Source organism: Chiloscyllium plagiosum, unplaced genomic scaffold (assembly GCF_037043375.1).
Source record: "Chiloscyllium plagiosum isolate Xiang-an unplaced genomic scaffold, Cpla_swu_hap1 HiC_scaffold_14, whole genome shotgun sequence".
Classification (NCBI taxonomy): Eukaryota; Metazoa; Chordata; class Chondrichthyes; order Orectolobiformes; family Hemiscylliidae; genus Chiloscyllium; species Chiloscyllium plagiosum.
Window position 1 is genome coordinate 1,216,921 of NW_028270152.1, and position 27,920 is coordinate 1,244,840.

At 44.1% G+C, this 27,920-nt stretch overlaps 2 protein-coding genes across 4 annotated transcripts in view; one reads left to right on the top strand and one right to left on the bottom strand.

Moving 5' to 3' along the window:
* Window positions 1–26,868, top strand: LOC122559268 (inosine-5'-monophosphate dehydrogenase 2). Of its 3 annotated transcripts, none has more exons than XM_087994021.1 (15): window positions 1–212; window positions 7,920–7,968; window positions 8,686–8,787; window positions 10,372–10,446; window positions 10,840–11,046; window positions 12,155–12,242; window positions 12,737–12,936; window positions 13,762–13,852; window positions 16,307–16,402; window positions 17,952–18,023; window positions 21,435–21,578; window positions 22,502–22,646; window positions 23,320–23,463; window positions 23,580–23,663; window positions 26,124–26,868. In XM_087994021.1, exons 1-15 carry the CDS (start codon window positions 19–21, stop codon window positions 26,143–26,145), a joined length of 1,713 nt encoding a protein of 570 aa, XP_087850147.1. In that variant the 5' UTR covers window positions 1–18; the 3' UTR covers window positions 26,146–26,868. The 3 variants fall into 3 exon arrangements, with proteins under 3 accessions (XP_087850147.1, XP_087850148.1, XP_087850149.1); XM_087994023.1 differs by lacking the exon at window positions 1–212 and adding an exon at window positions 891–1,042; XM_087994022.1 differs by lacking the exon at window positions 17,952–18,023 and having other exon boundaries at window positions 2–212.
* Window positions 24,849–27,920, bottom strand: part of LOC122559113 (NADH dehydrogenase [ubiquinone] 1 alpha subcomplex assembly factor 3) — a 10,425-nt gene continuing 7,353 nt past the window's right edge. The window contains exon 5 of the mRNA XM_043708425.2: window positions 24,849–27,890. Within this exon, the coding sequence (XP_043564360.1) occupies window positions 27,792–27,890 (99 nt within the window). The 3' untranslated portion in view covers window positions 24,849–27,791. The remainder of the gene's footprint in view (window positions 27,891–27,920) is intronic.

Genomic DNA, 27,920 nt, shown 5'->3' on the forward strand with positions numbered 1-27,920 from the left:
TCACCCTCGTGCGCGCTAATGTCGGAGCGGCCTTCCCCTCAGCCCATGGGCTCGAGCCCTGTCTCCCCGGGCCCCCCCGGACACCCCCGGCCCGGCACTGACACCCAACCGGCTCCCGCCGAATTCCTCATCAGCGGCGGCACCGGGTACATCCCGGAGGATGGTCAGAGCGGACAGCAACTGTTCGGGGCCGGAGAGGGGCTCACCTACAAGTGAGTGGGGGGGGGGGGGGGGAGGGGGAAGAGAGGGGTCACCCGGGAACCGGAGGGGGAGGGGTCACCCGGGGGGGGGTCACCGGGGGGGGGAAGAGAGGGGTCACCCGGGAACCGGGGGGGGAGGAGGGGTCACCCGGGAACCGGGGGGGGAGGAGGGGTCACCCGGGAACCGGGGGGGGAGGGGGAGGGGTCACCCGGGGGGGAAGAGAGGGGTCACCCGGGAACCGGGGGGGGAGGGGTCACCCGGGGGGGGGTCACCGGGGGGGGGGGAGGAGGCGTCACCGGGAACGGGGGGAGTGTAACGGGCGGGAGGGGTCGCGCGGGAACGGGGGGGGGAGGGGTGCTCGTGGGGAGGCGGAACAGGGGCGAGGTGAATGGGGTGTGGAAGAGATGGTAAAGGGAGGGGGAGATAGGGAGGAGAAAGCACGAGGGGCAGGGTCGGGGCTGAGGGATACAGTGGGGAAATTGCTGCCCAATCTCACATGTCACCCTGACCTGGAAATATATCGCCGTTCCATCACTCACTGGGTCAGAATCCTGGAATTCACTCCCTGAGGGCATCGTGGCACCTGGACTGCAGCGGGTCAAGAAGGCAGCTCACCCCCACCTTCTCAAGGGGCAACTAGGGACAAGATATAAACGCTACCCAGGCAGCGACTCCAACGTTGCATCTGGTTTTGTTTCCGATTTCCAGCATCTGCAGTTCCTTAATTTTTTTTTGACTTAACCCTATCACCTTCACTCTTTCCTACACCACAAAGGCTGACAGGAGGCAAAGAGCTTTCTGTGCCTGCTTTTAACTTGCAGATTGATTGCTGAAGCTGTAGGTGAGGCTGCAAGTCGTATATTCATTCAGTGATCCTGTAAGGGTTACCTCACTAACAAATGCCACCTTTAAGAGCCCCATGGATGATTATTGAGGAACACCCTTAGTTTGGAGAATTTGTCTTTTTAATTTTCTGTTTCTCAAGTTTAGTCCTTCACATCTCAGTAACTAGAGATAGAGAGGAATTTTTAAGTGTGTACAAGAAAATTCTCTGATTCAGTATGTGAATGTACCTACTACAGAAGGTTTAAAACTCTTGGGAAATAAGGCAGGGCAGGTGACTGAGGTGTCAGTGGGAGAGCACTTTGGGGCCAGCAACCGTATTTCTATTAGTTTTTAAATAGTGATGGAAAAGGATAGACTGGATGTAAAAGTTCGGTTCTAATTTGGAGGAAGGCTAATTTTGATGGTATTAGGTAAGAAATCTCAAAAGCTGATTGGGGGCAGATGTTCGCAGGTAAAGGGACAGCTGGAAAATGGGAAGCCTTCAAAAATGAGATAACGATAATCCAAAGACAGTATTTTCCAGTTACGGTGAAAGGAAAGGCTGGTAGGTGTAGGGAATGCTGGATGACTAGAGAAATTGTGGTTTGGTTAAGAAAAAGAAGGAAGCATATGTCAGGTGTAGACAGGAGAGATTGAATGAATCCTTAGAGTATAAAGGTAGTAGGAGTATACTTAAGAGGGAAATCGGGAGGGCAAAAAGGGGACGTGAGATAGCTTTGCCCTGATCCATGAACATCAACTAGCCAAGAAATGACACGACCAGCTATCCTTAGTAGCCACACACGCAGACGACAAGCAACATGAATTCGACTGGGACAACACTACCATTATAGGGCAGGCCAAACAAAGAACAGCCAGGGAATTCCTAGAAGCATGGCACTCATCCACAAACTCCATCAACAAACACATCGACCTGGACCCAATATACCGGCCACTAGAGCGGACAGCTGAAACTGACAACTGGAAGCGGCGGGGACAGGCCACTATAAATGCCGGAGGAAACACCACAGAAGCTCTTCACAGGAGGCTCCCAAGCACTGAGGATGTCACCTAGACAGGGGACGAAACATTTGCAACAAAAATTTCCAGCTCGGCGAACAGAACCACAACGAGCACCCGAGCTACAAATCTTCTCCCAAACTTTGATCAGTATTTACTGTGGAAAAGGATATGAAAGATATGGAATGTATTGAATACGTGGTGACATCTTGAAAAATGTCTATATTACAGAGGAGGAAGTGTTGGATGTCTTAAAATGCATAGAAGTGGATAAATCCCCAGAATCTGATCAGGTGTACTCTAGAACTCTGGGAAGCTAGGGAAATGATTACTGGGCCTCTTACTGAAATATTTGTATCATTGATAGTCGCAGGTGAGGTACCGGAAGACTGGAGGTTGGCTAATGTGGTGCCACTGTTTAAGAAAGGTGGTAAGGACAAGCCAGGGAACTGTAGACCAGTGAGCCTGATGTTGGTGATGGGCAAGTTGTTGGAGGAAATCCTTAGGGACAGGATGTACATGTATTTGGAAAGGCAAGGACTGATTAGGGATAGTCAATATGGCTTTGTGCGTGGGAAATCATGTCTCACAAACTTGATTGAGTTTTTTGAAGAAGTAACAAAGAAGATTGATGAGAGCAGAGCAGTAGACGTGATCTATATGGACTTCAGTAAGGCATTCGACAAGGTTCCTCATGGAGACTGGTTAGACCTCATGGAATGCAGGGAGAACAAGCTATTTGGATAAAGAACAGGCTCAAAGGTAGAAGACAGAGGGTGGTGGTGGAGGGTTGCTTTTCAGACTGGAGGCTTGTTTCCAGTGGAGTGCCACAAGGATCCACTACGTTTTGTCATTTATATAAATGATTTGGATGTGAGCATAAGAGGTATAGTTAGTAAGTTTGCAGATGACACCAAAATTGGAGGTATAGTGGACAGCGAAGAGGGTTACCTCAGATTACAACAGGATCTGGACCAGATGGGCCAATGGGCTGAGGAGTGGCAGATGGAGTTTAATTTAGATAAATGAGAGGTGCTGCAGTTTGGAAAATCAAATCTGAGTCGGACTTGTATACTTAATGGTAACGTCCTGGGAAGTGTTGCTGAACAAAGATACCTTAGAGTGCAGGTTCATAGCTCCTTGAAAGTAGAGTTGCAGGACAGTAAGAAGGTGTTTGGTATGTTTTCTTTTATTGGTCAGAGTATTGAGTATAAGAGTTGAGAGGTTATGTTGCAGCTGTACCGGAAAATGATTGGGCCATTTTTGGATTATTGCGTGCAGTTCTGGTCTCCTTCCTATTGGAAAGATGTTGTGAAACTTGAAAGAGTTTAGAAAAGATTTATAAGGATGTGGCCAGGGTTGGAGAATTTGAGCTGTAGGGATAGGTGAATAGGCTGGGGCTGTTTTGTCTGGAGTGTCAGAGGTTGAAGGCTGGCCTTAAAGGGTGTACGTTAGGAAATTGTTTCCGTTAGGCGAGGAGACTAGGACCCGTGGACACAGCCTTAGAATTAGGGGGGGTAAATTCAGAACAGAAATGTAGAGACATTTCTTCAGCCAGAGAGTGGTGGGCCTGTGGAATTCATTGCCGCGAAGTGCAGTGGAGGCCGGGATGCTAAATGTCTTCAAGGCAGAGATTGATAAACTCTTGATGTCACAAGGAATTAAGAGCTATGGGGAGAATGCAGGTAAGTGGAGTTAAAATGCCCATCAGCCATGATTGAATGGCGGAGTGGACTCGATGGGCCGAATGGCCTTACTTCCACTCCTATGTCTTATGGTCTATCTTATCAAGGTTTATAAAAGCATCAGGGGCATGGATAGGATAAATAGACAAGAAGGTCTTTTCTGTAGGGTGGGAGAGTCCAGAACTAGAGGACAAAGGTTTAGGGTGAGAGGGGAAAGATATAAAAGGGACCTAAGGGGCAAATGTTTCATGCAGAGGGTGGTACGCGTATGGAATGAGCTGCCAGAGGAAGTGGTGGAGGCTGGTACAATTACAGCATTTAAAAGGCATCTGGATGGGTATAAGAATAGGAAGGGTTTGGAGGGATATGGGCTGAGTGCTGGCAAATGGGACTAGATTAGGTTGGGATATCTGGTTGGCATGGACGAGTTGAACCAAAGGGTCTGTTTTCGTGTTGTACATCTCAATGACTTAAGTCTCTCAGTCCGGTCACAGATCTGAGCCTTGAGCCCATGGTCTAGTTTCACAATTCAAAGCAGTACTTAAGGAGTGCTGTATTATTGGGGCAGCAGGACAGAAGGCACACCGCATTCAAAGAGGCAGGTTTTGCAGATGTAAAATAAGATTTGGCCATTATTTCTGCATCAGTAACTAAGTGTATTTGACACTTACTGGATCTCACTGTGCATAAACTGGCTTTTGTTCTAATGTATTTCAGGAATGGCACCTTTAATTTTAAGGTTGAGTGTCCTGAGGATTTGAATATAATACCTAATTGTTTGGGGTTATAAAGATGATTTAAAGTTCTGCCCACTTGAGGGTAGGGCTAGAGGGGTCAATCTATTTGAGAAAGTAGAAATCTTCTGAAGTTTTAATGATTGCTATATAACTATGCTAACTGAATTAAATTTAGTTACAGAGCTGGGAATTGATTGGAAGCTGCTTGCATGTGTGCTGACTTGTGACCACCTTCTGACCAGGGCTCTTTCTGTCACCCAGTAGCCGCTGTCCCTGTGATCCAGCAAACAGGGTGTCTTTGTCCTCGTTCATCTGTAGTGTGGGGGTCAGACAAATATATTTGAGCTCACTCCTGATCACTGCCACAGCCTGTTGTGCAGGGGCTGATTTTCTGGACCCACCCTCTGTGTGGGGTTTTTCTTTCAAAGAAAAGAGACAAAAATGACGGATTTGAAGGTGTCACAAGGTTCAGAGCTTGATATGACAGTTGAGAGGAGCCAAAGAGCTTTCTGTGCCTGTTCTAACTTGCAGATTATGAATGCAGAAGCGATGTGTAGGTGAGGATGCAAGTCGTAATTTCATCCATTGAGCCTGTACAAGCTAATTCACTAATGAATGTTACCTTTTAAGGCCCCACAGGTGAGACTGTTGACCATGTGTGGCCATCAGAGTGAAGTTCAGTCTCCAAATGAGGATATTAATTTGTTGGGGCAGTTCACTGCTTGATAGTACAAGTGATATTGTCTGGTAGCAGGACGGGTGGAGCCCCTCATAGTTAAATGGCTTGCTAGTGCACTCCATGCGCCTGTAGTGGGGTGGGGGGTGAAGGGCAGCCAGTACCTTTGGAACTCGCTCCCTGTCTCCATCTCTGGTTTGGAGCTCGCTGGCTGACAGATCGGATGGAAACTGTTTAAATCACATGGTGAAGATTTGTCGGATGAGTTGATTTGCTTAACAGACTGTTATTGAGTTTAAAATTGGCATGAACAGAATATTAATGAGAATTGAAAACACGAGAGGAAGCTGAATTTATTCAATTCCAGTTCAGGCTGAAAACTGATTCTGCAGTTTTATAATCTGTACCATGAGAATTCCACGGGATCTGTCACAGGACAGCAAGATTGTGGTAATTTCCTGTCCTGGAAAAGAAGGCACTGAACCACTTTCTTGAACTGCTAGAGTCCTTAGTGGGGTGGGTACATCTACAGTGCAGTCCATTGAATACACCCAGTAGCTTCTGTGTTTGGATCCATGCAGCCTTACTCCTGCTGTAAGGCTGGGTTAGAATGGATTTAAGGAGTAAAGGGATCCAGAGTTACAGATACAACACTCTCACTGAAAGCAGTGATGTCAGTTAAGCCATTAAGATGGCAAAAAAAACACTGGCTTTCATTTGTAGAGGAATGGAATAGAAAAGCAGAGAAGTTATCAAATCATATTGAATCTTGGTTAGACCACAGTGGATGTGACTGTCAACAGCTCTGATCCTTGTCCTACTAGAGGATATAGGGACACTGGAGATAGTGTAGAAATTATATACTAAGATGAAGTATTATAATATTACTGTCAGGGAAGATTGAACCGGTTGGGGCTCTTTTAATTGAGAAATGAGAAAATTTGGAGTGATCGTAATGAAGGGCTTCTTAATGAAGACTGTGGCTAATGTTGATATTGAGTAGATGCTTTCAAGGGTGGGATTGAGACCAGATCGTTAGGGGCTGTTGAGGTAAGAGAACCAAGAGTAAACTCATTGGGAAATTCAGGTGAAACCCTGCCATTCAGAGAGTGGGGAGAACATGGAACTTTTTCCCAAAGGTAGTGTTCAAAGTGACTAGTGTCAGTATATTTAAGGGAGAAGAGGGTAGACATGAGGAAGAAAGAAAGGGAAGGATATGCTGGTACTCATTTTCATTTCACCCAATCATCAACTTGGAGCTGAATGGCCTCATCCTGTGCTGTCCCCTCTGGTCAGTCCATTGGACCCCAGGGGACTGACAACAACTCTGCCTCTGGGGTTGAATCCTATCTCAACATCATGTCAAACCAATCAGCACTTGCTGATTGGTGCTACAGCAATGACTCGTGAGTCTCCAAGGAAGAGAGTGAGTGTTGCTGATGCTTTTGAACCTGGATGTGGAGCTGGGAGAAGATGAAATATGAGGGTTAGCTAGCGAGTAATGTTGACAATTGCAAGACTTTTTTGATGTAAAAGATGAGAGAGGAGAGAGTGGACACTGGAAAATTCGTCTGGGGAAAAAGGAAATGGTGGATGAAGTAAATTGATATTTTACATCAGTTCTCATGATGGAAGACACCAACAGCGTACCAGAACTTTGAGTCAGGGAGCAGAGGTGAATGTACTGGCCATCACTAAGGAGAAGATGCTGGGGAAGCTGAAAAGTCTGAAGGTGGATAACACAACAGGACCATATGGACTACACTCCAGAGTTCTGAAGGCAGGACTGAGGGCATAGTTGCTAGGGTTGCAGATGACGCAAAGGTAGGTGGAGGGACAGGTAGTGTTGAGAAGAAGGGGAGACTGCAGAAGGACTTGGATGTGTACAGGGAGTGAACAAGGAAATGGAAGCTGGAATACAGTGTGTGAAATGGTGAAGTTATGCACTTTGGCAGGAATAAGTAAGGTGTTGACCATTTTATAAACCGGGAAAGCCTTCAGAAATCTGAAGCACAAAAGGACTTGGGAGTCCTAGTTCAGGATCTATTCTGATTTCTGATTTGAACATGCAGTTTCATTCAGTAATTAGGAAGGCAAAAGCAGATTTACATTCACTTCAGGAGGGTTAGAATACAGGAGCATGGATGTGCTTCTGAGGCTGTATATGGTTGTGATCAGACCACATTTGGAATATTGAGAGCAGTTTTAGAAGCATAGAACATTACATCACAGTACTGGCATTGGACGGGTTTGCAAGAATGATCCTGGGGATGAAGGGCTTGTCAAGTGAGGAGCAGTTGAGGACTCTGGGTCTGTACTTGGAGTTCAGAAGGATGGGGGAGCGGAGGGGGGATCTGATTGAAACTTGCAGAATATTGAGAGGCCTGAGTAGAGTGGACATGGAGAAGATGTTCCTAACAATAGGAAAGACTAGGACCCCAGGGCACAGCCTCAGAATGAAGGGTTGACCATTTAAAACTGAGATGAGGAGGAATTTCTTTAGCCAGAGGGTGGCTAGACTGTAGAACTCATTACTGCAGAGGGCTGTGGAGGCCAAGTCATTGTGTGTCTTTAAACCAGAGATAGATAGGCTGTTGATTAGTAAGGGGATCAGGGGTTATGGTGAGAAGGCAGGAGAATGGGTTGAGAAATAGGAGTCATATTTGAATGGCAGAGCAGACACGATGGGCTGAATGGCCTAATTCTGTTCCTATATCTTATAATCTTATGTTTAAATGTTGCTGATTTTTTTTTTGCTTTCTCTCTCCCTTTCAGTGATTTTCTCATCCTGCCTGGATACATCGATTTCACCTCTGACGAGGTGGTGAGTATTAAGATTAAACTTCAGAATAAAGCTGTTGGAAAAGTTTAAACACTGGACTTCCTTGTGAATAGATCAAGTAACTTCAGGATCATAACTTTGTGTCAAAAACACCATTCTCTCCACTTCCCCTCTGGTTACTGCACCAACTGCTGCTGGAAACAATTGCTCTTTATTCACCCCTGATTTTAAACTCCTCTATTAAATCTCCCCTATAAACATTTGTGCTCAGCTTAAACCCACTCTTTCTGTATTACTTGAAACCTTGCATGCCTGGTGCTATTTTACTTCATCTCTGCGACTTGTCTGAGGCTTGAACATCCTTGCTAAGATGTGGTGCTCAGAATTAACCACAGTATTCCAGACTGGACCTGACCAACAATTTGTAAAGATTCAGCATAACATCCTCCTATATGCTGTCTGCCATCTTAATGTGTGACTCTTGATGCTTTTTAATGTTCTTTGGAGATTGTTGAGAGTGTAAACTGTTTGTATTGAAGCTCGTAAATTGTTTGTATTGAAGCTCAGAAACTGCTGTCGTCTTCTGAGTTGTTTACAGTGTTGCTGACAGAGCCAGGACGGTTATAATTTTTTGGGAAGAGGGTGGCAGTCGTAGTAGTGTTTTTATTGTTGGGGAAAGATGGCTTATTGAAAGAATAGGAATTCACTGGGTAATTCCTACAGGCAGTGTCTGTTATTTACCCCTCTGTCTCTTTGTAGGATCTCACCTCCGCACTTACAAAGAAGATCACTTTAAAAACCCCGCTGGTCTCTTCTCCAATGGACACAGTAACCGAATCTAATATGGCTATTGCAATGGCGGTAAGTGGCACTGACCCTATCCCACAGTTTCCCCCCCCACCTCCGATATGGTAATGCTGCTAATGTACAGAGTGAGAAACCATGTCCTCACTTTGGGATCTGATGCACTTGTCTATAAAATGATTGCTGTTTTTACTGCAAACCTCTGAGCTGCTGCTCTGCATGGTTGATGATCTAACTGAATGTTGCTGCAGAATAGAAGGTGGCCATTCAGCACATCATCCTTTACCAGCTCCACTATGTAGTCCAGCTGTGTTATTTAGTGCCAATATCCTGCCTTTTTCCCATATCCCTGCACAGCATTTGCTATCCAAAAAAAACCTATCCAATAGCCTCTTTAAATGCCTAACTTGAACTTGCCTCCACCACAATTCTAGGTAGTGCATTCTATACCCTAACTATACACTTGAAATCCATGCCCTCTCACCATGGTTCCTTTTATGTGCTGAAACAGGTTCATGCTGTCTGCTTTTGTGCCTGCTCATAGTTTTGACAACCACTATTAGATTTCTTCTTAACCACCTTCGCTCTCAGGAAAATAGTTCCAGCTTCTTCAATCTATCCTCATAGCTGAAGTTTCTCATTCTTGGCACCATTCTAGTAAATCACTTCTGTGCACTCTCCAATGCATTTGCACCTTTCCTCTAACGTGGCACCCACATCTCCAGCTGAGGTCTAACAAGTGTCTTGTACAAGTTCAGCATCACCTTGCTCTTGTACTCTGTAATCCTATTAATAAAGCCAAGGACACTATGCTGTATTTACAGCTTTCTCCCTCTGCTTCTGCACACCCTTTAGAATTATACCTCCTGTTTTCTGATACAATTGTGTTCTTCTGAAAATAGTGCATCACCTCACATTTCTCTGCATTGAACCTCATCTGTCAGGTGAATTGGCCATGCTAAATTGCCTGTAGTGTTAGGTAAAGGGGTAAATGTACTGGAATGGGTGGGTTACGCTTCGGCGGGTCGGTGTGGACTTGTTGGGCCGAAGGGCCTGTTTCCACACTGTAAGTAGTCTAATCTAATTCCACTAACTTGTCAGTATCCTTTTGAAATTTCACACTGACCTCGCAGTTTACAATTCTGCCAAATTTTGTGTCATCTGCAAACTTTGAAATTGTCCCCTGGATACCGAGATTGAGATCAGGAATGTGGTGGTGAGCTGCCTCCTTGAACCTGAGTGCTGGTCTTTCTCTGAGACCTTTTGCTGAGCAGCTCCATGCCATTCTGACTGAGCTGAATTATGTTTGAGGTTAATGCGCTGCAAGTGAAATGGGTACTGTTTGGTGTAACTTGGTTCCTGACAGCGAGTGCGGTTACTGAGCCAGAATTTCTTTATCCAATTGTCTTACACCCTCTTGAATTTTTCACAGTGCTTTTAGTTATTTTACAGGTTAGATGCACTTATGTCTGAGACTTGTGTGTGTGTGAAAGAGTTTCAGTACGGCTTGTGATGAGTTAGGTTCTCTTTTTGAAATGGAAGCGCTGCAGTGATTGTGTCGGTGGAGTTATTGGTGAGCCTGTGTTTGGCTCCTATTCAGAATGTGCTGCTAACTCCTGTTATTTTCTCTTCAAACCACAGCTGATGGGAGGAATTGGCTTTATCCACCACAACTGTACCCCAGAGTTCCAGGCAAACGAAGTCCGCAAAGTGAAGGTACAAACTCAGAATATTAGCACCCTGTGATTTCTGCCCATCCGTGCCTCTCTTCCAAAGAGAGGTGCAGGAAATGTACATTCGGTCTTTAGACAAATAGGGAAGTAAGCTGCTTGAGAGTCGACAGAAATGCCCGAGGAAATAAATTACTAGGCCGAAAGACTCATGTTCTTAAAAATGCAGGAAAGATCAGTGATGCAGGCAGACTCCATGCAGTCAGCAGCAAATTCAGTGTATTCCTGAGAGAAAATGGGACAGAATAATTGGGAGGGTAGGGATTGAGATTGGAGAATGGGGTTGTTGGCGGTCGGTTGCCAGTGTTTTCCAGTTGATGTAACTATTGTCTCCATTTGTTTCTGTCCTCATAATTTATTTCTGTTTTAAACCTTATAGAAATATGAGCAGGGATTCATCATTGACCCAGTTGTCATGAGCCCCTCGGATAAAGTGCGGGACGTGTTTGAAGCCAAAGCTCGCCATGGATTCTGTGGAATTCCTATCACAGACAGTGGAAAACTGGGTGGGAGGCTGGTGGGGATTATCTCCTCTCGTGACATTGACTTCCTGACAGAAAAGGAGCACGATCTTTCCCTGGCTGAGGTAGGCTCGGTGTGTTTGTGCCCACCATCATGGTGGATGGAGCCTAGCCTTGTCTAAGAAGATTCCTGACTCCCAGGTTCTCAGTCTGTGTATCTGTCTCTAAATAGTCAGGGGAATGAGTGATTTTCCAAGTTCTTCCTGGGATCTTTATTCTTTCATGAAATGAAGTGCCAGCATTTGTTGTCTTTTGAATTGAATAACTTACTCGGCCATTTCAGAGGGCAGTTAAGAGGCCAAACGTAGGCCAGACCAGGTAAGGATAGCAGTTTCCCAAAAGGACGAGTAACCAGATGGAATTTTACAACAATCAATGATGATGTATGGTCATCGTTAAGGCAGCACAGTGGCTCAGTGGTTAGCACTGTTGCCTCACATCGCCAGGTACCTGGGTTTGAATCCAGCCTCTGCCGACTGTCTGTGTGGAGTTTGCATGTTCTCCCTGTGTCTGCGTGGGTTTCCTCTGAGTGCTCCAGTTTCCTCCCACAGTCCAAAAATATGCAGGTTAGGGTGGATTGGCTGTGGGAAATAGAGTTATAGTGGGTTGGTTCTGGTCGGGTTGGTGTGGACTCGATGGCCTGAGTAGCCTGCTTCCACACCATACGGACTCTAAGTTCGCTCGGACTAGCGGTCAATTCCAATTTATTAATTGAATTTAACTTCCAACCAGCTGTTTTGCTGGGATTTAAAGCTGTGTCCCTGGATTACCGGTCCAGTGAAATAAACACCACCATCTTCCAGGAATAAAGGTTTCCAATGTGAAGACAATGTGATAACTGTGACCAGTCCCTGTAGACTGCGGAAGGATGAGATTGGTGAGATGAATTCTCACTGATTGGAATGATATTAACATTGACTCATTCGTACTTCAGACAAAACAGTGAGTGAGAGAAGCAAAATGGTCAGGGCCCATGGAAAACATAATGTCAGTTGTAACGGTGGAGGGTGGAGAGAGAGGGAGAGAGACTGTGTGGCGAGGGAGGGGGTGGGGTGTGTGTGTGTGCGCGCGTGCGCGCGTGTACTGCCCGCGTCCCCAGTGGCCATCCCTCTTTGGATGTTCCACTGGATGTTAACCTATTGCTGAGACTGTTTTTCCCTGTTTCTGCACCAGGTAATGACAAAGAGGGAGGATCTGGTGGTTGCTCCAGCAGCTGTCACTTTGAAAGAAGCAAACGAGATCCTGCAGCGGAGTAAGAAAGGTAAAAGGAGCAGCTGCACCCAATGAGACAACCCAAACCATCAGTGATGACAGTTGTCTCTTCTGTCTGAATTTGGAAACTCTGTGTCTGCTGGTTTCTTAAGTCTGTGGCTCAGTGTGCGGGCAGTGAGTGGATTAGTCAATACTGAGAGGATCAGAGAATTGCAGAATGTATAAATTTGTACCAAAGCAGAATTTTATACATTTTGAAATTGTTCTGATTGAAGGGGTTTGAATAACTCTGGGATAATCAGTTACGGTTATTGGACAGTGAGATTACAGGACGCTATTTGATTGGGTAACATTAGAGGAGTGGGCTGAATGGACTCTTGTGTTCTATACTTCTGTGATCCAGGAAGAGCTTTATGTTCGTACTGATGACTGTCACGCAGTTCAGTTGTTAGAGATTGCATTCTGACTGAGCGAGAAGCTGCTGTTAACTATCACTTGTCCATGTGGACCCAGGACCCCTGACTGTCTGTGTCTGTATCTAAGGGAAGTTGCCCATCGTTAATGATAATGACGAGTTGGTGGCTCTCATTGCCCGAACTGACCTGAAGAAGAATCGTGATTATCCACTTGCATCAAAAGACAGCAAAAAGCAGCTGCTGTGTGGAGCAGCAATCGGTACTCATGCAGATGACAGGTACCGGCTAGACCTCCTGGTGCAGGCTGGTGTGGACGCTGTGGTCCTGGTGAGTTCCTTTGGTGCCAATTCCCACAAATCAGCACTCACTCTGGTTAGGAAATGTCTGCAAATCAAACACAACTTCTCCCACTTTTCCTAAAGAATGTTTTGCATTCCTCAAGCACCTTTCACATCTTCTGTGTGTCCCCATGCAAACTGCAGCCAACAGAATACTTTGGAAATACAATTACTGCTGTAATGTCAGAAACAGCTGCCAGCTTGCTCTATGACGGCTTGCTCCACTCTGCAGGAATCCTGCCCCTATTCCTGATTAAGGGCTTTTGCCCGAAATGTCAATTTTCCTGCTCCTCAGATGCTGCCTGACCTGCTGTGCTTTACCAGTACCACTCTAATCTAGACTCTGGTTTCCAGCATCTGCAGTCCTTGCTTTTACCTCTATGACCGGGTGCAGGCTGTTCTAGAGATGTTTGTTGAAGATAAAAAATTTCCAGGACAACTCCTCTCCCTCCTGTACCACCACCAGCCCAACCAGCCCTCCGTTTCCCCATTGGCTGTGCATGCCGCCCTGTCCCCACATCCTGATCACAGTTCCTTTTGGGATCATTTACATCAGAGAATTTTAACATGACATGCAATTTGGTGTGACTTGAACACAAACTTGTAACAGACACAAGTAAACAAATTGTAGTAATGTGTGCTTGGGACCCGTACCCAATGGAGGTTCAGTTTGTGACGAGGCGGGAGAGACATAATTAGATGCTAGAAGCTAATGTGCTGTTCTTGCTTTCTCTATCTCTCTCCATGCCTTCTTTCTTACTACTTCCCCATTCTCTCTATGTTTCCCTTCCTCCCTACCCCTCTCTCTCCACAGGATTCTTCCCAAGGGAATTCCATCTTCCAAATTGAGATGATTAAACACATCAAAGAGAAGTATCCAGACCTGCAGGTTATTGGTGGAAATGGTAATTTGCGGTCACTTATCTGAGCTCCTCAGTTTGCTCCTTCTGTCACTGTTGGGGAAATTCAACAATTTATCCCATGATTGAACCTCCTCAATAACACTCACTTGAAGTGCTGTGATGTGATTCTTCATGTATTGTCATCAAATCTGACAAAGTGGGATGCCATTTAGCCCATTGAGCCTGCATGCATTCTTAGAAAGAGCTAGCCAATCGATCTCACTCCCCTCCTCTGAATCAAGAGCCCTGCAGACTTCTCTTTTTCAGGGCTTTACCTGATTCCTTTAGAAAGTTTTCTTATAGAACATAGAAGAATACAGCGCAGTACAGGCCCTTTGGCCCTCGATGTTGCGCCGATCCAAGCCCACCTAACCTATACTAACCCACTATCCTCCATATACCTATCCAATGCCCGCTTAAATGCCCATAAAGAGGGAGAGTCCACCACTGCTGCTGGCAGGGCATTCCATGAACTTACGACTCGCTGAGTGAAGAACCTACCCCTAACTTCAGTCCTATATCTACCCCCCCTTAATTTAAAGCTATGCCCCCTTGTAATACCCGACTCCATACGCGGGAAAAGGTTCACACTGTCAACCCTATCTAACCCCCTAATCATCTTGTACACCTCAATCAAGTCACCCCTAAACCTTCTTTTCTCTAATGAAAACAGCCCCAAGTGTCTCAGTCTTTCCTCATACGATCTTCCTTCCATACCAGGCAACATCCTGGTAAACCTCCTCTGCACCCGTTCCAGTGCCTCCACATCCTTCCTATAGTATGGCGACCAAAACTGCACACAATATTCCAGATGCGGCCGCACCAGAGTCTTATACAACTGCATCATGACCTCAGGACTCCGGAACTCAATTCCTCTACCAATAAAAGCCAGTACGCCATATGCCTTCCTCACCGCACTATTTACCTGGGTGGCAACTTTCAGAGATCTGTGTACATGAACACCAAGATCCCTCTGCTCATCCACACTACCAAGTATCCGACCATTAGCCCAGTACCCCATCTTTTTGTTATTCTTCCCAAAGTGAATCACCTCACACTTAGCTACATTGAATTCCATTTGCCACCTTTCTGCCCAGCTCTGCAGCTTCTCTATATCCTGCTGTAACCTGCCACATCCTTCCTCACTGTCAAATTCTTGAATCTCTTTCTATTGCCCTTTTAGGCAGCATACTCAGGATTGCAAGAACTCACCGTGGCAAATAAATCCCATTTCCCCCCACTGCTGTCCCTTACAGCAGCGTGGATCAAGCTACAGCACGTGGACTGCAGTGATTTTGTGAAAGCAGCTCACCACCACCTCCTTGAGGCTGATTAGGAGTGGGGCAATAAATGCTGGAACAGCAGTAATATCTACATCCTTGTGAATATGAACAATGAAACAAACATCCCCAAAATGTTTGGACAGACTTGCATTTTGTGTTATAGTGAATGTAGAAAAGTTAAAGCCCAGAAAGAGGCCATTCACCTCTTTGTGTCTGTACTGGCTGCCCATACCAATCCCACTGCTCATTCAAATCCCACTTCCCAGCATGTGGTCCATCACCATGTCAGGGAAAGGTGATGAGGTCACCATCTTCCCACTCAGTACATCTTTCCTTTAAATACTTGAATCACCAAACTGGGCACTGTGTTCCAGACACCCACTACCTTCTGATTGAGAAAGCTTTTCCTTATGTGCCCTCGAATCCTTCTACCGCTTACTTTAAATATGTGCCTCCTTTCCCCCCCCCCCCACACACACACACACACACACACACACACATATGCATATCAGTAACTGACATCTCTCCTAACAGAAACACATGTTCCCTGTCCATTCTGTCAGAGTCTCATTATGTTGTATGCCTCCGTTAAGTCACCCCTTTGTTTTACAGAAAACACATCAAATCTATCCAACCTTTCTTCATTGTTGCAATTTTCAAGCCTTGGAAAAATACATGAAAACCTTGTGTGTACTCTCCCTGGTTTTGGGGCATTAACAACAATTGATGATAGATTCATGGTCACTGTCACTGAGACTAGATTTCAATTCCAGATTTAATCATTTAACGTAAATTCTGTCAGCTGTCATGGATGGATATGCCCATCTCCCTGGGACCTCTGAATTCCCAATCCTGTGACAGTACTGCTACATCACCAACTCCCCACTCAGTCCACAGCAATCTCCCACTACGCTCCCCCTGCTAATGACTGGGTAATTGGTATAGATGATGTTGATTGAGTGATTAAGTATTGGCTGGATACTGGGGTATTTTTGAAAAGTGCCATGGGGGAATACTTCCTCCTAGTTTTTTTTTTGCTTAATACAAAGGCCCTATCCCTCGTGTGTTTGAGGAAATTACTTCTAGACTTTTTTTTTTAAGGCAAATGATCAATATTCTCTTATGGCAAAACTTACCATTTTCTTCTGTTTCTCCCCACCCCTATCTCTCTCAGTTGTAACTGCAGCACAGACCAAGAATCTGATTGATGCTGGTGTGGATGCCCTGAGAGTCGGAATGGGAAGTGGTTCCATCTGTATCACTCAGGAAGGTAATATTCTGAGTCCTGACCCAAACCAATTACTGACTGTCCATCAGCTCAGCACCTGTTTGTTTCTCTTTATACTGATTCCTGGGATCCACCTATGCTTGTGAGGCTGCTTCAGTGATGGGTGCCATTATCTCTCAGCTGCAATTCCTATATTTTGGTTTGTGTCTGGACAATACCTTGTTACAACCCCTGCACTATCCATTAGATCCCAGCAGCTCAGAACTTTACCCATTCTGAAATTCTTGCTTGTAGTTCATACCTCACACTTCTGTAAGTCAGCAGATTTCCTGAATTGTTGAAAATTATTTCTAGCTTTACAAGGTTTGGTTCTAAGCACTTCCAAAATAATGAGAGCAGTACTCATAGGTCGCCTGCATGATGGACCAGTAACTGTATCAGTATGTTTCAGTGTTTCCATCCACTGTTTGACTGATTTCATAACTACATCAATGGATTTTCATAGCTTGCATTTTTCCTACTTTTGAGTTGATAGTTGAACTTGAAGAACTGAAGTGTGAAAATTCTTCAGATTCTCACTGACCATGAAAGTTCTCTGCCATGGGCAATTTCAAGAATCTGCTCATCTCCCCAAGAGCTGCTGAGGGGGTAGGGGCTGAAGGCACAGAGTGATCACCTTGCTGCTGGGAAGGCACAGGCTTTATTGAAATAGCTGTGCTGTCTGCGGTGGTAAGGGGAGCACAGCCTGATCATCCAGTTGCTGTGATTTCTTTTAACCAAGCGATAATAGAAAGATGGAGAAAGGGAATAGGAATTAGGAACAGATTTTAAAAGGACAGGGGCAGATTGGAATGATCAACAAGTGGTAGATGAAATTTCAGTAATGGTTGGACGAAAGTGGGGACAGTAGAGACAGTTCTGATTGAGAAGCAGAGAGATGTATCGTCGCAGGATAGGCAGAAAGCAGTTAATAAATCATACAGTCTTGTGGGCTTTATTAATAGGAATATTGGGTACAGGAGCAAGAAGGTGATGCTATACCTGTACAGGTGCTAGTTCAGCCTTAAGTGGAGTACAGTACTGCACTCAATTCTCAGCACCTCTCTTCTGCAAGGATGCAAACACATGAGAGAAAGTGCAGAGGAGATTTATCAGACCAGGACCAGAGATGAGGGACTGTAGTGTATGTGGAGAGAGACTGGAGAAGCTAGGATTGCTTTCCTTAGAATGGAAAAGGTTGTGGGAATTTAATCTGGGTGTTCAAAACCATCTTGGGTTTTGAGAGCAGGATTATTGAGAATCTGTTTTCCGGTGGCAGGAGGAACTGTATTAGCAGCATAACACAGATTTAGGGAGATTGATGTGGGAGGAGAAGGTGTGGTCTGGATTTTAGCACTGGGCTTGAGGAGTTGTGTACCAAATGTAGAGGACAGTGAGCACAGTAATCACCTTGTGTTGGGAGAATGAGATTGCTAATGCAGTGTGGCACAGTTGTCACTCCACTCCCTCCAGCTTTGCTTTCTGTCTCGCTCACTCTGTGGTGTGGCTTTCCATTATAATCTCCATCTCTCTCTGTCTCTCTGGTCTTTAGCAGCACCCAAGATTCCTCCAGATTTTAAAACACTCAGCCCCAAACTCCCAACGACAATCTCGGGCTCTTTCCGTAAGTTTCTTTTCAAGCCTGTTGTGTTGGAGGTCGGAACGTGATTGGCTGTGCTCTGACAATTTGCTTCTCTGTATCCCACCTACCCCAGAACTAGACCGAATAGACAAGAGAAAACCCTTTGGATTGGAGTTCTGTGGCTGATTTAACTTCTCTGTTAGTGTCTGAAGGAGGATCAGTGAGCCTGAAGTTAGGAAACAGAGGGGCCCACACTTTGTCACTTTGTTTTGGTGAGATTGACTGACTGGCATTGGGGTATGTGTCTCACGCACAGTCTGTTGCTGGGGTATGGGTCTCACACATACACATGGCTCCACATACCTCTACCCACATGCAACCATGCATGTGCGCACACACACACACTCTGCTCACTCTATCTTCCTGTTTCTCTCTCTCTCACTGTTCCCACACAACCCCTCCCCCACACATTCTCACTGGGGTACAGTCCCACACACACACACACACACACTGACTCTCACTGGGGTTCGCTATAGGGACCCTGCTTGATAGTGAAACATCATGTTTTGTTTTTTTCTATTTGAAAACTAATCTTTGATACAGCAAGCCAGAATGAAGTATGAGAGTTCATATTGGGTTTGGGAGACTGAAATAAATTTGGCTAGGATCTTGTTCTGTTTTAGCCATTTCAGCGTGTTCGGACTGTTTCAGTTATGAGCACGTTTATATCATTTTTCAATCTCTTGTCCACTCGATCTGCTTGCAGTTGAGGTAACTGGGCTTAATGACTCACTGATTCCTGGGATTGAAATACTACTGCCTGCATGACGATTTTAACCCCATTCTTTCATGGGATTTGGGCATCACTGGCAAAGCCAACATGTGTTACTCACCCCCAACTTGCAATTTGGAAAGTTTCTTGCTTCCCACAACCGTGAAGGGAACAGCCAGAGGATTAACTACCTCTGAGGCCCAGTCCACCAATTAATCCTGTAAAAATGCAGTTTGGGCATGGACTTTATCCAACTCTATGGACTGCCTTCAGAGTGTTTGGGGACTGTGTGGAGGGAGGTTTACTCTGTATCCAATCCTGAGCTGCATTTGTCCTGGGAGTGTTTGATTTGGACAGTGTTGAGTTATTAGAGTTCTTTTAGCAAGTAACGTTCACACTGTTCTTGGATATTTCCAAAAAGCATTTGATAAGTTTTGACATGAAAAGTTGTTACATAAAATAAGAGCTTATAGTTTATGGGGTAACAGACTGGTATGGATAGATGTATGGTTAGTTAATAGGAAGTAGAGTTGGGATGGATGAATCTTTTTCAGGTCGATAGGATGTAGTTGGTGAACTGGAGCCTTAACAGTGTACAAGTACGGTTGCTAGATTTGCTCGATAGATTGTGAAGAGAATTAAGAGTCTACAAGAGGGTAAGGATTGGTGAAGTAAGTGGGCAAAAACCTCGGCAAACGGAGCAATGTGTGGGAAAATGTGAACTTGTCCATTTTGGCAGGAAAAATAGGATAGCAGCATATTGTTGAAATGGAGATTGCAGAGCTCCGATCTACAATCAGAAATCTGGATGCCCTGGTACGTGAATCACAAAACTTTAGAATGCATGTTCAGCAAGTGCACAGAAAGGCAAATGCAACATAGCCATTTAATTCAAAGGAAGTAGCAAATGTAGAAAACTGGTCGAGGTAAATAAGTTGTTGATAAGTGCCAGGAGTCAAGAATTTGGGGATGAGAATGGACAGCTGAGTTGAGTTGGGACTCCAATCAGATCAGCCAATGGCCTTATGGAATGGAAGAGCAGATCGAGGAGCCAAATGGACAATTCCTAATTCTTGTGTGTCTAACCCTGTGCTGGGAACATTTGGGGACAATATAGAGGGAAAGTTACTTAATATCTAATCCTATGCTGTCCCTGTCCTGAGAGCTTTTGATGGGGGACAGTACAGGCGGAGCTTTACTCTATATCTAACATAGTTCTGTACTTGTCTAGGGACTTGTTTATGGGACAGTGTGCAGGAAGCTTTATTCTGTACCTGTCCTGAGTGTTTTGCACATTTCTGCAGTGATCAGCTGATTTGCAAAGGGCTTGTCCTTATGTTGTGTTCATTCTCACCTTGTTATTCATGGACACTTTGCAGATTCTGAATCTACAGTTTCCAGTGAGTTTCAGCAATCTGTGTTTGACATTTTGTGTTTGGAATCTGAAAGAATGATGTGTGGTATTGCAATAACTTGTTATATTGCAGGAGCTATTATAACTTAAGCATGCCTTCATAAACATGTCATGTTTTATAGCTAAATGTTTATGGTGATATTTGGGTTTTGGAAAAATAGGACAGTTGAAGCACCACCAAAACTAAACGGTCTTGATATATACATGCATACACATGTATACTTGGATGAGCCTCCACACACAGTCCCTGTCCCGTAGAGGACTGACAAATACGCAACTCTCAGTGAGACAAGTTGTGTGGATTGCACAGAGGGCTGTCACCATGAGGCAGATGGTGTTTATTAGCTATCTGTCTAAATGTGTTCAGGTTCAAATTGCTTCAACCCCCACACATTACTAACAGAACCTCCCATTCGTTGTTACAAATCAAACAACATTTTTCTCCTCTTTAACTGTCCAGTAGCTGATGTGGGTACAATAAGGTCTTGGTTTAACTCCTTCCTGGTACACAGGTGTGTTATAATCTTTTGAATAGGTTAATTTAAAATGTTACTTTGTATTAAATGATGATGCAGGGAACAGCAGTTTCATATTCACCTTTGGAAATTCAGTTTAAAAAAATAAACTGATTTGGGTTAAACTGACCATGAAGTTATTGATTTGTTGTGAAAATCCATCTGGTTCACTAGTGTCCTTCAGGGAAGAAAACTGCCATCTTTACATGGTCTGATATACATGTGACTCCAGATCCTGAGCAAAATAGCTGATTCGGAACTGCCCTCTGAAGTACCTGTGAGGTTTGTTGGTTAACATCTAGGCACCGGGATGTTAAGTGGTTGGCTCAGTTTCTCCTTTGTGGAAGTGGAGAAAGGCAGTAATTGCTGCAATTGCCAAGAATTATATAATATGTGATGGTCTGAGCTGCATGAGCGCTCTCGCTGTCTTTTTTTAAAAATATTCATTTGTGGGATGTGGGCTTTGCTGTCAAAACCATTCATTGCCTAGAGAGCAGTTGAAAGACAACCAAATTGTTGTGGGTCACATGTATGGCATGAGTGGACCAGAGATTTTTTTTCTAACAGTGGTTTCATGGTCACTATTAGACTCTTAATTCTGGATTGTTTTTACTGAATTTAAATTACACCAACTGCCATGGCAGGATTCGAACCCAGGTCTACAGAACATTACCTAGCTTTCACGATTATTCTAGCAATAATATCATTAGACAATTGCCTCCCCTATTGACTTTTGTTTGTTTCTTGTCCAGTGCTGGCTGTGGGGAGACCTCAGGCCACTGCGGTTTACAAGGTTGCAGAGTATGCCAGGAGATTCTCCGTGCCAGTAATCGCAGACGGCGGGATTCAGACTGTTGGCCATATTGCCAAAGCTTTAGCATTGGGAGCATCGACAGGTGGGTGAATAACTGACACCTGGGAGACAGGAACAAGCATTTCTGGTACTCTCTCAGTAAATTTCTATCAAACAGTGCAAGAAGGCCCCCAGGACCCAGTCCTTGCTGATTTATTGATCCCACAAAGCAGATGGCCAGGTCTGACTGTGTTCCTGCTCTAGTCCAACAGTGATGCCACACTCATCCAGTGGGTATCCCAGCTCTGGATGAGAGTTCCACTTCTGAAACCTAAGCACAGAAGGATGTTGGCATAGCTGGATGGGGCCAGCATTTACTGCCCTTGAGAAGGTAGTGATGAGCTGCCTTCTTGAACCACTGCAGTCCATGTGCTGTAGGTTGACCCACAGTGTCCTCGTGGAGAGAATTCCAGGATTTTGACCCAGCGACACTGAAGGAATGGCGATATATTTTCAATTGAGGATGGTGAGTGGCTTGAAGAGGAACTTGCAGGGTGGGGTCTGGTGTCCTGAGCATTATTGGAGCCAGTATTGAATTGAGGGAGGACAGGTGCTGAGATGAGGGAGGTTGGGCTGTGTTCTCCGATGAGAGGTCTGAATGTCAAAGGTTCCATGTAATGATTTTGAAGAAAAGGTGGTTCTCCTCGGGGTCATAGAGCTCATTTTTGTCCCAAAGATGTCAGACATCGCTAAAACAGATTGTCTGTCTGATTGTTATTATTTTGGTTGTGGAAGCTTGCTGACTGCATATTGATTGCTACATTTCCTATATTAGAAGAGTGACTGCACTTTGCACTTCAAACGTATTTTGCTGGAACCTTGGGATGACCTGAGATTGTGAAATATAAATCCACAATATAAATCCAAATTCATTGTTAGATGCTGGCAGAAATTGCTGCTTCTCAGGATTGGTTGGGTAGAAATGGCTTGGTTTGTGATTACTGATCCTTGTTCTTTTCCTGACAGTGATGATGGGATCTCTGCTCGCTGCTACTAATGAAGCCCCTGGTGAGTATTTCTTCACCGATGGAGTGAGGTTAAAGAAGTATCGGGGGATGGGCTCCTTGGATGCAATGGACAAGCACTTGGGGAGTCAAAGCCGCTACTTCAGGTTAGTTATGAATCTGAAAGGTTGATATATTTGTAAAAATGTTTCAAACGTCCATCTCTGACAAAATATAACTACTAAGTTTCTCTAGGTTACAAAATAGGGGGCAGGTCTGTGATATTGATATCATCTGAAGCTGTTAGAAATTTAATTTACTGATTTACAACATGTCACAATGGACAGCAGATTAACAGTCGGGGAGGAGATAATTTAGCAGGGCATTTAACTTGGATGTAAATACAGTAATTAAAGGTTTAACCCTGACTGTAACAGGTTGTGGAAGTGAATTCAATATATCTGGTGATTTCTGTGGCACTAGCTCTGAGGAAGTGCTGGATGCGAGTTTAAAAGACATTTGGATGGATACATGAATAGAAAAAGTGTGAAGGGATGTGGGTCAGGAGCAGGCAGGTGGGACTAGTTAAGTTTGGGATTATATTCGGCATGGACTGGTTGAACCAAAGGGTCTGTTTCCGTGCTAAGTGACTCTGTCTATAAGTCTTATTATTGCTGTTTTATTTGTAAAATCAAACTTTATGACTTGGCCTTCAATGAAGGAAGCTGGGGTCTAATAACATTCCTTAAATATGGGATATATGTACAGGTTGAGGACCATTGTGACTAATGTGGAATTGTCTATTGATTGACCCAAAGTAATTCTATTCTTTCTTTCCAGCGAGTCAGATAAGATCAAAGTGGCTCAGGGTGTGTCTGGTGCCGTCCAGGACAAGGGCTCCATCCACAAGTTTGTTCCATATCTGATTGCTGGGATCCAACATGGCTGCCAGGATATTGGAGCCAAGAGCCTAACACAGCTCAGGTACAACCATGACCCTTCTTGTTGCCTCTGCTGCCATCCTTTCCCTCTCCAACTTGAATCACCTTACCCTTACTATGGTGATCTTATGTCATTGACTGACTTTGTGCTGTTCCTAGAGCGATGATGTACTCTGGGGAGCTGAAGTTTGAGAAGAGAACATTGTGTGCTCAGCTGGAAGGTGGTGTCCATGGGCTGCACTCGTAAGTGTTGTTCCTTTACTACTCCTCCTCGCAGTTTTTATGGTCACCTTCCAGTATGTCTCCTCCTTCCTTTCCTTTACCAGCCACTAAGAGCCGAGCTTCACTATAACAGGGTATGAGTAACATTCCAGAAGCAACAGTAAATCAGGAAATGGAAGAGACTTAAAAATCAGAATCACCTGAAAACTGATGCTGAGTATATGGCACAGCAGCTCAGTAGTTAGCACTGAACATTAGCCTCAGCACAAGGGACCTCTGTTCAGTCTCAGCCTTGGGTGACTGTATGGAGTTTGCATGTTCTCCCTGTGCCTACATGGGTTTCCTCCAAGTGGTTTGATTTCCTCCCACAGTCCAAAGATGTGCAGGTTAGGTTGATTGGCCATGTTAAATTACCCATTGTATGCAGGCTGGTGGGTTAACCATGAGAAATATGAACTTACAGGGATAGAATGAAGGGCTGGGTCTGGGTAGGATGCTCTTTGAAGGGTTAGTGCTGACTGAATGGGCTGAATGGCCTCTTTGATTACTGTAGAGACTCCATGATTCAATATTGTTGGAGCTGTGGGTTGACAGTTGCCCAGATCCTGGTGGATTTTATCCTAGGATCTGAAAAGAAGTGACTAGTGAAATAGTTGATACCCTGGTTTTAATTTTATAAGATTATTTAATTCAGGAACGTCCCATTACATTTTCAAAATAACCAATGTAACTCCTTCCTTCAAACAGGGAGGGAGATAGAAAGCAGTAAACCACAGGGTTAACATGTCATAGAGTCATAGAGATGTACAGCATGGAAACAGACCCTTCGGTCCAACCCGTTCATGCTGACCAGATATCCCAACCCAATCTAGTCCCACCTGCCAGCACCTGGCCCATATCCCTCCAAATCCAATCATAGGAAAAATAGTCAAAATCTACAGCACATGAAAAGGCCATTTGACCTATCATATTTGCATGGTCAAAAATATCTATTCCAATCCTGTATCCAGCACTTGGCCCATAGCTTTATATTCCTTGTTAAAAAATGTTAGAAGCTATTATTAAAGAAGTTAGAGCCAGGCACTTGGATAAGTTCAAAATGATTAGATAGAGTCAACATGGTTTTGTGAAAAGAAAATCATGTTTAGCCAACTGTTATGATCTCAGCTGATGTTATTAACGGACAAGTCAGACCTCAGACTGAAATCTGGCTTGATAGATTTTTTTTATTTGACAAGGTGGTCTCTCACTGGAAAACAAATCAATCTGCAGCATTATGTGCTTAACAATAAAACACAAAAAAATTATCAAATAATGTAAATAAATATTTTTATATGTACACAATTTTAAAGATTTTTGAAAAGTGATAAATAACAATATTCCATCTATTCCAACAGCCTATTCCTTTATAGTACTCAAACTCCAGAGAAAATTCTCTTCTCTATCAAATCCATTGGTTTGACTGAACCGTGTCTGAGTTCATGAATTTGAGAGTTTGTTCACCTTTTCCTTGACTATTCACAATTGAGCTTAGACGTTCTCAGCTTCAAACAATCCCTTCAGCAAGGTTCTAACCAAACTTCTGTTATGGAACTTTCAAGCTATAATCTACTTCTGTTCTTATGGTCTTATAAGAGGTGACTTATTTGAACAATATAAGATCTTTGAGGGGCCTTGACGGAATAGAGGGAGAGGAGATGTTTCTAATGAGAAAATCTAGACTTAGGGTCCAGTATTGAAAAATCAAGGCTGTCCTTTAGAAAACAAGTTTTTTTTCTCAAAGGTCTTAGTCTTTGAAAATGTTCTCTCTGAAAAGTTAATGAAAGGAATTCTTGAACATTTTTAAGACCACGGTGGATAGATTCTTGATAAATGAGGGACTGAAAAGTTATAAGGATGGGTTCAATATGGAATAATCAGATCGGCCACTATTTTATTGAATATTGGAACAGGCTTGAGGGACCGAACGGCCTTGTCTTGCCCCTTGTTCGTATGTTTGTATCTGATTGGATAGTAATAAACATTACAGTGCAGTATAGGCCCTTCAGCCCTCGATGGTTTCACAGGGTGGCACAACAATCAGAAGACTATCTAACCTACACTATCCCATTCTTGTCCATGTGCCTATCCAATGATCATTTAAATGCCTGTAAAGTTGGCGAGTCTACTACTGCTGCAGGCAGGCTGTTCCACGCCCCTACTCTGAGTAAAGAAACTACCTCTGACATCTGTCCTATATCTTATCACCCCTCAATTTAAAGCTTTCCCCCTCGTGGTAGCTAGCATCATCTGAGGAATAAGGCTCTCACTGTCCACCCTATCTAACCCTCTGATTATCTTATATGTCTCTATTAAGTCACCTCTCAACCTTCTCTCCAATGAAAACAGCCTCAAGTCCCTCAACCCTTCCTCATAAGACGTTTGTACAGAGCCACTGAGTATGTAGATTGAGCCTGTGATTTTTCTTTTCTTCTCTTCCAGATATGAGAAGAGACTTTTCTAAATCCTTCTGGCGAAATCCCAGCCTCATTCCAGGATTCTGTTCCTTGTTAATCACCTCCAGCCAAATTTGCAAAAACCTTTGTTTCAACCTCTCAGTATTGGAACACCATGGGAGAGTGGTCTGTGCCTCTGGCATTCACCCTATAGCTGTTTGGTTCTGCATGTCTGATACCTCTGCTGCTTGTGCAGTTAATTTTACAAGATATGTTTCATTTTTGTTAAAAATGAAATGAGATTGTTTGGTGTAATTTAATCTGCACCTTTAAATCTTAAAGTGGTGACTGAGTATGGCACTTAATAGTGAGAATCTCAGTGACCATTTCACTGCATCAGTTTGTGTTTGCTCTCAGAGGATGGTGTGTTAACACTGTTTATTACTTTGACTGGTGCCTTTGCATCTGTCACTGTGGCTTTTGCACTGACTTTCTGAAATGTTGTGGAACAGATTGTGAAAAACACAAAGCTCAGACATGTCTGTGTTGCTGTTTAAGGAGAAAAATCTTTTTTGTGCAGAATAATGAATGGTTCAAAATGTTTGCAGAGCATGGTATTGGTTTCACAGATTGGATTATTGGATGTGTGATAACTGATTCATTGTCTTACACAGGATTCTGATTGTGATCGAAAGTGCTCAAGTACCTGCTGTTTCAGGCAGAGAACTTTATACATAAGCCTGTGATGACACTGTTACAACTTGTATTAAAAAATCATTTGGTTGAAAGGACTTGATTCTGACACTTTCTTCCTTGACCTGGGCTTGGCTTCTATGAGAAAAAAAGAACAAAGTCTCCTCCACAGTGACCCTCCCACCACCAAGCCTCCTTTTCTCCCAGACCCTCCTGTGCCAGTTGTAATAGGAGTACTGTGGGATACAGAGGTTTCAGACTGGCCAGTCCAGATCAATACTCAGACAGTCTTCATCCATGAGAGATTATTGGGCTCTGTGATAGTTGCACAGCCAGATAGCCCGTAAATACTTTCTAATGTTGGTTTATGATGAACAGTTATAGGGTCTCAAAACATAGCATACAGAGTAATCAAATATACTAGCAGATAAATGACTTCATCATGACGGCTGAATGAAAGGAGAGGCAATGAGACTCCACTTTCTCTCCAGATCTTTAGCCCTTAGAATATCTAATTTCTCTTGAAAAAAGTTATGTTTTGACTTTAACAACTTTCTGGCAGAGAATTTCCTAGCTTCACTGCTCTGGTTGAAGAGATTTCTTCCCCATCTCAGGCTTCAATTGCCTATCCTCTCTTCTGAGACTAATCCCTAGGTTCTGGACTCAGTAGTTAATGGGAACATATCAATCCCATGTTAACCCCGTCTAGTCCTGTGAAATGACTATTCAAATGAGAATGTCCCCGGAGAGTTTGTCCACTTGGTAACTTTCCCCAAACAGAGCATCAAATTTGCAAAGAGAATATATAGGGTTAGGCCATTTTGCTCCTTGAACCTTTACTGCCATTCAGTGACCATGGACTTAGTTCCACTTCGCTATCTTCCCTTTACCCTCCCCACCCCCAAACTGCACAAAAAACAATAACACTAATGCAGTCACAATAATTGCTGCTCTTTCCTGACATGAAGAGTTTAATTATTCTGTACAATCTAAGGAACTGCTTCTCAAACACGGCCGTGAATTACTCTCGCTCTCCTCTGAGGTAATGAGGGGGGATGAGTGCTGCTGCTGTGTGTCTTTTCTCACTTGTTAAGAAGTTAAAGGTTGCACAGGCATTTGGCTATGGAGTAAAGAAGAGAACAGTCAGTAC

What these genes read in the sequence shown, in the direction of transcription:
- LOC122559268 (XM_087994021.1), top strand. Translation starts at nt 19, where the DNA reads ATGTCGGAGCGGCCTTCCCCTCAGCCCATGGGCTCGAGCCCTGTCTCC. An exon ending in ATATGGCTATTGCAATGGCG is followed by an intron (nt 8,788 to 10,371) that starts GTAAGTGGCACT and finishes TTCAAACCACAG; the next exon opens with CTGATGGGAGGAATTGGCTT. An exon ending in AAGAGCCTAACACAGCTCAG is followed by an intron (nt 23,464 to 23,579) that starts GTACAACCATGA and finishes TGCTGTTCCTAG; the next exon opens with AGCGATGATGTACTCTGGGG.